General features: G+C 28.6%; 1 protein-coding gene across 6 annotated transcripts in view; it reads right to left on the bottom strand.

Moving 5' to 3' along the window:
* Positions 1-1,200: 1,200 nt before the first annotated feature.
* Positions 1,201-11,288, bottom strand: part of LOC120424318 (poly(rC)-binding protein 3) — a 335,864-nt gene continuing 325,776 nt past the window's right edge. For 4 of the 6 annotated variants that reach the window (XM_052709565.1, XM_052709566.1, XM_052709568.1 and 1 more), the window contains one exon: positions 1,201-1,319. In XM_052709565.1, coding sequence (XP_052565525.1) covers positions 1,235-1,319 — 85 coding nt within the window. In that variant the 3' untranslated portion in view covers positions 1,201-1,234. Of the gene's footprint in view, positions 1,320-8,479; positions 9,022-11,288 lie in introns of all 6 variants that reach the window. The other 2 variants (XR_008212383.1, XR_008212384.1) reach the window with 2 other exon arrangements.

Raw genomic sequence — 11,288 nt, 5'->3', positions numbered from 1 at the left:
TTTTGTTGTTGTTTTTTTTCTACTAAAATCAGTTAAATTCGAGTTTGATAGTACGGATGGCGGTTGTTTGCGGCTTTCCAAAAGCCAACAAAACCCCACTTTTTAGCGGTTTGACGAAGCAAAAAAAGAGAACACGCAATAAAAAGTGATAAAAAGCAATAATTGCCGACACCAGTGGAACGGGGATGATGATATCGATTCCGATCGTGAAAAGTGCACCGCTTTCTATCATATTTTTATCCCGTCGACGACGACGACGTCCTCTCTCACCTTTTTTTTTGCTACCGAGGTGCGCAAACAAAATGTGAGTGTGTTTGTGTGAACCCAGTTTTTTTGTCCTGCGTGTGTCTGTGTGTGTGTTTTTGTGTGCTTTACTGAATGGATTCAATTTATAATTGAATGTTAAGCTCTTTGACGATTATACTGCCCTCTATGACCACTTTTTTCACTGCTGCATTAAATGATTATTATTACTTGCTTTTTTGTTTATTTTATGTATCGCAATTTTTTGTCCTGTTTTTACCATCCTGTGTTACTATTTATGCTATTTTTGCCGGTCTTTTTTTTCTCTTGTTTGTCATTGCTCTCGATCAGTTTTGTATTGTTTTCCGACCTTTTTTTTTATTATTTCCCTGTGTGTGGTTTCTCTTTTTTGTTTGTTTTTTTCTGTGTCACAGTGTAAATTCCCCTCTTCTTTCATCGCACAGTTCTCCCCCTCACTTGATTACAAAATACAGTTTAGAGAGTATGTTTACCCCTAAGAGAACAAAGTATCCTAAACATTACGCAAAAAAATAATAAAAACAGTTTCAACAAACACGTTAAACCCTAGCACGATATATAAGGATCCTAGTCATAGTCAGCAACCTAAGCCTAAAACTACAAGTATGAAGTTGTTTAGTTTAGCTTAGAAAGAAAACGAACGAAACGAAACGAAAAAACACGTTGTTGTTGTTGCACACTGTTGTTGCCATCTCCACCGAACGAACGTGACACCTGTCAACTGTGTTGTAGTTCCACCGGAATCCGCCAGGGGAGCGCGCCGCGCGCGCATGCAACCAGAGTTCCAGTGTTGCCAGTTGTTGTGTGGGCGTTGCCAAAATGAAGAACCAAATTTAGTTAAATGTCCACGATCGTCCCCAGACTAAAAAAACGGCTCCGCAGGTTTCCGGGGGTGGTTCCACAAGGGTTGTGTATCGGTGATGGTGGTGGTGGCCAAATGGGTTGTTCCGGTTTAGTGGATGGGCGCTTTCACGATGTGGTTCGGGGCGATGTAGTGGTAGCCGGGGATTGGCAGTCCGGCGGTTTCCATCGAAATTCTACACACAAACGGCGGAAGAAGAAGGTGGAAAAAGAAAGCAGAGAGAAAACAACGGTGGTTACAAATTGGTGGAACGTTTGAGGTTATGTGATAAGACGGAAGTGTGTTTGCTAGCGCGATCGCGGATTGAGAGAAAAATGATAAAAAAACGAGATTGTACTGCATTTTTGCTTTCAAGTGGAGATTCAGTTTGGACGACATATTTGAGTGTGATTTGAGATCACCGGAAAAAGAGATGGACAATCAGTTCGACGGAACACGGTTTGATGTTTTTTTTGTGGTTTGAGAGGTGGAAGTTGATTGAGGAAATGGGGATTTTAAGGGGGTTGTGCAAGAATTGGATTACTAAATCAAGCCATTTCTAAGAAACAAGTGTAGAAGATGATGCAATGAACTGTTCTAAAGAATTAAATGGAAAAAATGATAAAGAAAAGCAATCAATTGTTAGCCAAACCATTGAAATTGAGCAATACCAACCATCTTGACCAATCCTGAATATTGTGTCTTTTATGTTTTATATCTCTCCTAAAAAAATTGCGTCTCCATATTTTTTCAACATACAAGAGGCTCTAAGGTTTCAATGGAGACGCAAGGTTTTTGACGAAAAGTTTGTAATGAACGAAGTTTAATATCTATAAGGTTTAAATAGCTACAAAACTTGCACTTATGAATTTCACATACTTTTATGACAAATCATGCTAAACATATCCGGCACTTGGAAATAATGACGAATATGTGATGAGGCGATAAATTGTCCGGAAAAATGCCCAATTTCAATTTTCCCGTTGTTTTTCCTATTGATCTCGACAGTTTTTTTTCTTCGAATTAAAAAAACGGGTTTAAATTTGTAAAGAATAAAGGCATTAATTGAACAAAAAAATTAATCCGGAGTGCAAAAAATTCAACAAACCCTAAGAAAAAAAAAATTGTAGAAAAATTCAATAGATCCAAGAAATCCAAAATTAGAAGCAAAAGAAATTTTCAAAAATCAGAAGTTCCAGAAATTCAACAAATTCAAGAAGATAAAAAAAAATCAATAAATTCTTCAAACACACAAAATGTAAAAAAAAATTAGGAAATTTAAAAAATTCTTAAAATCAATAATTTTAAAAACTTTTACACATTTTAAAAATATTCTGGACATCCCAAGAATTAAAAAAATGATAAAAAAAATCCAGGAATTCAGAAAATTCAAAACAAAAACAGCAGTTCAAAAATATTAGAAATATTAGAAATTCTAGAAATTCCCCAAGTTCAACCAATTCAGGAGAGTCAAATAAATCTATGTATAAATACAAAAAAAAATATGAAATTCAATTCAAGACATTCAAAAAAAATCAAGAATTTAAGGACATAAATAGATTTTAAGGGAAAATTTCAGAAAGTTCAAAAATTATATATTTTTTCGCAAAAAAAATTAAATAGATCCAAAAAATCCAAAACTAGAACCACAAGAAATTTTCAAAATTAAACATATTGAAGAATTTCAAAAAATATATTCAGAAGATTTCAGAAATTCCAAAGGTCAATAAATTAAAAAAAATGAAATTCCAAAAATTCAAGAAATTCCAGGGTCTAAAAATTCAATAAATTCTTCAAACATAAAAAATCTAAAAAATAAATAATTTTAGGAAATTTAAAAACTTTCAGAATTTCAATAATTCCAAAAACTTTCATAAATTTTAAAAAATTCTAAAGATCTCAACAGTTTCAAAAAAAAAATCCAGGAATTCAGAAAATTAAAAAAATAGAAATTCAAGAATATCAGAGATTTAAGAAATTCTGGAAATTCTACATGTTTTTTTTTTATTCTTCTAAAACAAAAAAATATTAAATTTAAGAAATTCAGAAAAAAAATCATTAAATTAAGGAAACCAATCAATTCCACAAATTTAAAATAAAATTTAAAAAAAATAAACAGAAATTTGAAGATTCAAAAATAATCAAAAGTTCCAGAATATCAGAAATTCCAGATTTCTAGATATTTCAGAAGTTCCAGAAATTCAAGAGATCCAAAATAAAAGAAAAATAAAAAAAATATTATCTGTAAAACAAAATAAAACAGGAATTCAAAAGATTAAAAAAACTGTAAATTTAGGTTTTTTAAAAATCCAGCTATTTAAATTCAAAAAATCAACAAAATATTTTTGAGAAATCTCATAAAAATTAAGAAAAAAGGACATTTAAAAAATGTAATAATATCTACAAATTTAAATCATTCAAAAAGTTCCAGAATTTTAAAAATTCAAGAAATTTAAGACATTTTTAAAATTTAAGAAGTTCAACAAGTTCAAGAAATTCAAAAAAAGAAAATTCAAGCAATTGAAGGAATTCAAAACATTAAAAAAAAATAAATTCAAGAAATTTAAGAAATTCAAAGATACTAGAAATTCGAGAAATTCAAAAAATCTAGAAATTCAAGAAATTCAAAAAAAATCAAAAAAATCAAAAATTAAAGAAATTCAAAAAAATGCGGGAATTTAAGGAATTTAAAAAATTAAAAAAAAACTTCAAAAATTTGAAAAAAATATAAAATTTATAAACTTTTAAAGTAAAAAACAACAACATTTAAACAATAAAAAAAATATTCTAAAAAATCGAGAAATTCAAGAAATTTGAAAACTTCAAGAAATTCAGAAAAAAATGAGAAATTCAAAAAAATTAAGAAATTCAAGGAATTTAAGGATATTCAAGGAATTCAAGAAATTCAAGAAATTCATTAAATTCAAGAATTTTAAGAAATTTAGGAAATTAAAAAAACTCAAGAATTTTAAGAAATTTAAGAAATTCAAAAAACTCAAAAAATTTAAGAAAAACATTAAATTATAACAAATCCAGAAATTCATAAACTTTTAAAGTAAAAAACAACAAAAATTAAAGAAATTCAAAAAAATGCGGGAATTTAAGGAATTTAAAAAATTAAAAAAAAACTTCAAAAATTTGAAAAAAATATAAAATTTATAAACTTTTAAAGTAAAAAACAACAACATTTAAACAATAAAAAAAATATTCTAGAAAATCGAGAAATTCAAGAAATTCGAAAACTTGAAGAAATTCAAAAAAATTGAGAAATTCAAAAAAATTAAGAAATTCAAGAAATTTAAGGATATTCAAGGAATTCAAGAAATTCAAGAAATTCATTAAATTCAAGAATTTTAAGAAATTCAAGAAATTTAAGAAATACATTAAATTATAAAAAATCAAGAAATTCAAAAAAAAATTAAGAATTTCAATAAATTAAAGATGTTTAAAAATTTCAAGAAATTAAAGATATTTTAAAATATTGATGAAATTAAAAAAAGGAATTGAAGAAAATCAAGAAATTTTAGATATTCAAGAACATTGAAGAAATTCAGAATATTTAAAAATTTTCAAGAGATTTCAAAAATTCCACAATTTTTGGAAATTCAAGGAATTCCAAAAATTCCAGAAATTGAAGAATTTCCAGAAATTTTAGAAATTTGAAATAATTAAAAAAAGAAAGCGAGAAGACTATACATTTCAAAGGAACAAAAATTTAACAAAAATACGAAGCAAAAAATTCATACAATTCCAGAAATTTTTAAAATTTCCTATATTTAAGATCCAAAAAATCCAAAACTAGAACCACAAGAAATTTTCAAAATTAAACATATTGAAGAATTTCAAAAAATATATTCAGAAGATTTCAGAAATTCCAAAGGTCAATAAATTAAAAAAAATGAAATTCCAAAAATTCAAGAAATTCCAGGGTCTAAAAATTCAATAAATTCTTCAAACATAAAAAATCTAAAAAATAAATAATTTTAGGAAATTTAAAAACTTTCAGAATTTCAATAATTCCAAAAACTTTCATAAATTTTAAAAAATTCTAAAGATCTCAACAGTTTCAAAAAAAAAATCCAGGAATTCAGAAAATTAAAAAAATAGAAATTCAAGAATATCAGAGATTTAAGAAATTCTGGAAATTCTACATGTTTTTTTTTATTCTTCTAAAACAAAAAAATATTAAATTTAAGAAATTCAGAAAAAAAATCATTAAATTAAGGAAACCAATCAATTCCACAAATTTAAAATAAAATTTAAAAAAATAAACAGAAATTTGAAGATTCAAAAATAATCAAAAGTTCCAGAATATCAGAAATTCCAGATTTCTAGATATTTCAGAAGTTCCAGAAATTCAAGAGATCCAAAATAAAAGAAAAATAAAAAAATATTATCTGTAAAACAAAATAAAACAGGAATTCAAAAGATTAAAAAAACTGTAAATTTAGGTTTTTTAAAAATCCAGCTATTTAAATTCAAAAAATCAACAAAATATTTTTGAGAAATCTCATAAAAATTAAGAAAAAAGGACATTTAAAAAATGTAATAATATCTACAAATTTAAATCATTCAAAAAGTTCCAGAATTTTAAAAATTCAAGAAATTTAAGACATTTTTAAAATTTAAGAAGTTCAACAAGTTCAAGAAATTCAAAAAAAGAAAATTCAAGCAATTGAAGGAATTCAAAACATTAAAGAAAAATAAATTCAAGAAATTTAAGAAATTCAAAGATACTAGAAATTCGAGAAATTCAAAAAATCTAGAAATTCAAGAAATTCAAAAAAAATCAAAAAAATCAAAAATTAAAGAAATTCAAAAAAATGCGGGAATTTAAGGAATTTAAAAAATTAAAAAAAAAACTTCAAAAATTTGAAAAAAATATAAAATTTATAAACTTTTAAAGTAAAAAACAACAACATTTAAACAATAAAAAAAATATTCTAAAAAATCGAGAAATTCAAGAAATTTGAAAACTTCAAGAAATTCAGAAAAAAATGAGAAATTCAAAAAAATTAAGAAATTCAAGGAATTTAAGGATATTCAAGGAATTCAAGAAATTCAAGAAATTCATTAAATTCAAGAATTTTAAGAAATTTAGGAAATTAAAAAAACTCAAGAATTTTAAGAAATTTAAGAAATTCAAAAAACTCAAAAAATTTAAGAAAAACATTAAATTATAACAAATCCAGAAATTCATAAACTTTTAAAGTAAAAAACAACAAAAATTAAAGAAATTCAAAAAAATGCGGGAATTTAAGGAATTTAAAAAATTAAAAAAAAACTTCAAAAATTTGAAAAAAATATAAAATTTATAAACTTTTAAAGTAAAAAACAACAACATTTAAACAATAAAAAAAATATTCTAGAAAATCGAGAAATTCAAGAAATTCGAAAACTTGAAGAAATTCAAAAAAATTGAGAAATTCAAAAAAATTAAGAAATTCAAGAAATTTAAGGATATTCAAGGAATTCAAGAAATTCAAGAAATTCATTAAATTCAAGAATTTTAAGAAATTCAAGAAATTTAAGAAATACATTAAATTATAAAAAATCAAGAAATTCAAAAAAAAATTAAGAATTTCAATAAATTAAAGATGTTTAAAAATTTCAAGAAATTAAAGATATTTTAAAATATTGATGAAATTAAAAAAAGGAATTGAAGAAAATCAAGAAATTTTAGATATTCAAGAACATTGAAGAAATTCAGAATATTTAAAAATTTTCAAGAGATTTCAAAAATTCCACAATTTTTGGAAATTCAAGGAATTCCAAAAATTCCAGAAATTGAAGAATTTCCAGAAATTTTAGAAATTTGAAATAATTAAAAAAAGAAAGCGAGAAGACTATACATTTCAAAGGAACAAAAATTTAACAAAAATACGAAGCAAAAAATTCATACAATTCCAGAAATTTTTAAAATTTCCTATATTTAAAAAAATCTAAACATTCTAAAATTCTGAAATTACTGAATTATTTAAGAAAATACAAAAAAAAAACAAGAAAATGCATTTAATTTTTTTTAAATTCTACAGATATAAAAAGTTAAGAAAATTCTATAAAAATTAGAACAACTAGAAATCATAAAAAAAAATTAAGTTATAGAAATTCAACTGAAACAAAAAAATAAAAAAAAATCTATAAAACATCCAAAAAATTAAGAAATTCTATAAATTGCATAAAATCAAGCCATTCAGGAAATTCCAAAAATTGAGAGAGTTTAAATAATTACAGAAATTTAAGAAGTTTACAAAAGTGAGGAACTGAATAAAAAGGTATAATAAATAAGATTTTTTTAAATAAAATTCTTAAACTCTGAAATGAAAAGATAAATCTTGAATTGCATTATTTTGCAATCATTTGTTTTCAGAATTTTTTTTCTTGAGAAAAACATGCTAAACTTAGGCAAATGCATTTCGAAATTGGTTTCAGTTTAAAAGACTTTTAATCAATCGCAATTTTGAAGTTTTTTGAAAATAACAACAAGTCGAACCATCTTTAATCAAGCTTTAATTTGAAAGGTGTCCTCTTGTTTGCTAGAAAGTTTATTTTGTCACACCTTGATGAGTACATTTCTAATCATTAAGGTTAGTAGCACACACTCCTTTTTCCGAACCGTGTTACGCGCTATAAATTGAGGCCCGTAAATTTCGGTGACCCAATGATCAGTTAAAATCAATTCCGTGACCAAATGTCACTACAAAAAAAAAACACATTAGCTTTACGCTTGTTTGCTGTTCATAAAATGGGCAGCGCCTAGGTTCGATTGGTCAAATTCCAGGTTGATCGATAGCCGGTCGGATATTGCTCAATGTCACACGTTAATAAAACAAAATCAGAGAAAAGCACCCAAAAACTATAGAGCGAGAGAGAGAGAGGGGAAAGAAACACACTAAACGTTAGGAAAACAAACAAAACTCGGTGAAAAGCTCGGGGCAGTAAGTAAGTCAAAGGAGGAGGAGGGTGGAAAATAAAGAGGCAAATGAAATAAAAACGATAAGAGAATCCAAAAGGAGCGCGCATACCATAAGTCAAACAAGAAGCGGGGGCATTCCTTATCAGAGAACAGAAGAGAAAAAATATTAAAACGGGGAAAAAACAAGCACAAGGACGGACCAAGGAACTCCCTTCCAATCGCGGCTAAGGCATAAGATTAGGTTATTGGTGGAGGGAGGAAGGAAGGTGTGTGTTTGTATGAAGTACAAAAGTATGAAAGCATTGGAAAAGTCCAGGAGGAAAATGCTGGGGGGGGACGAGCTCTAACAGACGTGGAAGAAGTAGAAGAAGTAAAACGAATGAATGAAAAAAAGAGAAAAAATAATAAAAGTTGGATATAAAACGAAAAATTGTTCTTACCGGGATGTGGTGTATATTTTATAATATTTTGTACATTTTTTGGTGGTGGTGGTGGTTGGAGCTTGGATTCGTTGGCGGATTTTTTTTTGTTTATGTACAGAAGGAGGAATCGATTAAATTTTACTTGATTTCGGGAAGCTCTTGGTTTTCCGTTCGAATTCCGGGAAGAGGTGCACGTGTGTGGAAGAGTTTGATTTTTTTGTTGCGAAATCACAATGATGATGGATTAAAAATGTTTGATAAATGGATATTTTTATTCCTCCAAATTCACACCAAGGACCGTGGAAAGCTGTGTGGGAAATTTTGTTCCATTTTTTTTTATTGTAATTTTTGGTAGAGGGTGGCCACCGGAAGCCATTTGTCACAATCGGGAATCGAATCGGCTAGTTTTTTTTTTGTTATAGATTTTGATTTTTTTTTGTTGGTGGTGGTGCAAATTTCAGGATGTTGACGGTTGGTTGGACGGTTTTTAGGCCATAGGATGGTGGTGGTGGTGCTCCGGATTCCGGATGGACGTGATTGCTGGAATGGAACTGGGAACACTGGTTTTTATGTAGCGTTTTTTGACGATGCCATTTGTTTGTTTATTGTTCGGGACTTAATTGGTGTTACTGTGCGCGGTAAATCACTGGATTTGGGGAAGAGTTTCACCTGGAAAAAGGACGATTAGATTTTGGAAGGTTTTTTTCGGTGTGTTAGGCTTTCGGATTAGGATGGTTGAGCTCTGCGACCGCAGGGACGTGGGAATTGCTGTGATTAAGTGTATTGTTGGAATGATTTGTTGTTACGGATGATTGAAGGCTCGAGGCATAAGCTTGGTTGCGATATCCTGGATTTTATTTAAACTCCCACTTTTTAAGGAAAAAAATATCAAGACCCCAAAAAAGTCAATCCCACCAAATTCGTACGCCACAACTCAATTAGCTTGCAAAATTCCGATTTTCGCTCCACCAACAGGCGGCAATCGAGAACATTTTCGCGGAGTCAATTACAGTGGAAAACTCCCTCCAGCAGCTAAGCAAAAACGTCGAGAGCACGCAGCAGTGCCAGAGCCGATAATCAGATTTACCAAATCGTAACATTTTAATTGGATGCACTCGCCAACAGCAGAGAATGGTTCTGCACTCCACACAGCGTAGAGTCTGAGTAGATGGGGCAGATTTGCGCGAGATCAGAGCAAAAAAAAAGATTCTTTAAAACACACTAAAGTTTTTCAAAAACTGTTTTGTTTTCACAAAAAAATAACGAATCTTAATTGATTTTTAAATTAAATCGTATTTTTTTAACAGTGCTCCGAACATAACGAGCGAACCGCTCTGATTTTCCGCCAGGAAGTCAAAGGGCAGTGAAATTTCCAGCAATGAACTGTATGAGCGAGATCTGAACAGGTAAAAAGCTTAACGAATCTAGTGGAATCACTTGTTGCCAAACATCACAATATAGAATTTGTTGACGTTGATTTGAATCTGTCAATAATTATAAATTTCTGTTAACAGAAATTCGAAACTCATTGCAAATTTCGTTCAAAAAGTTTGATGTTCAATGTCAATAATAACAGAATAAGTTTTTCTCACGCTTCAATAGCCGCACGATAGCCATTTGAGGTAGAAAACTAAATGCTGTTGATAATGACAGCAAAAAGTTGTGATTCCGCAGCCATCTATGATGGAACACAACGTAAATATTATTCCAATAAAATAAAACTTCAAATGCAATCGAACTGCACTCGCTTATGTTTGGAATTAATTCAATGAAATACTTCAACGTCCAGCCAATTATAAATTTACTAAGCAATACGCTATTGAAAGCGTAATGACAGAGCGCACTGGAATCGGAATCATCGTCGAATTAGCGCAATTTTTTTACCGTATAGGGAAATTGATCTTCTATTGAAAAACAAATTAACAAAGGTTTTTACAGTGCGATGAGAGTTGTTACCATTCTGAACACATATTTTTCGTACAAATTGCTGACAAAAGATTGTAAAATGTTGAATCACTCCAGAAAAATCGACAAATCACAAAATATAAAGACTCCGGGTAATAAGAGGTGACTTTGTTTAATGTTTCAGGAAATACTTCATTTTTATCCACATAAATTGAATACAGTCCAGACTCGATTATCCGAAGGCCTCGGAAAAATTTCACTTCGGATAATCGAAACTTCGGATAATCGAATCACAAACTACTATTTTTTTAACACAAATATTAGTATTTCTAAAAAGCGAAGCCCGTAAAAATGATTTATTAGGTAATCGTAATAATGATCCATAGAGGGAAGCAGAAGATTCGATTTCACTAGAAATAAAACAATTGGTTTCTGAGTTATTCTCTAGATTTTCGCAAATTTTATCGATATTTTGCCATCCCTTGTCTGGCAACACCCGATTTTGGCAACATTTTTTTTCAACTGTTTCCAATTTTGGTAACGCCTTAATAATTTGTTATTTTTGGTCTCGTAACACTTTCAAAACAGGAACTACCTTATTAGTTTTTAATCGAATTATAATTATTTTTGATGCAAGTATTATATTTCAACACAAATCAATTAATTTATGGTTCTCACACTAACATAAGTAGTTTTACCTTAAAAATACACTTTATAAGATTTTCTGATTTTGGCAACTTATGAACCTAGTCGTGTTGCCTAAACGGGATGGTACTGTATATTTAATTTTTGCGCATGCCTTCCGCATGTCAAAAGAAGCCATTTTGTAGATTAGTTTTTTATACAAGTAATTATGTACATATTTTTAGGGCTAGTCATACAAAAAGGGCATAATATCAGTATCTTGAAAATTGGCAAATTG

Source organism: Culex pipiens, chromosome 3 (genome assembly GCF_016801865.2).
Source record: "Culex pipiens pallens isolate TS chromosome 3, TS_CPP_V2, whole genome shotgun sequence".
Classification (NCBI taxonomy): Eukaryota; Metazoa; Arthropoda; class Insecta; order Diptera; family Culicidae; genus Culex; species Culex pipiens.
Note: the sequence above shows the minus strand (reverse complement) of the source record. Positions and strands in the feature narration are given on the sequence as shown.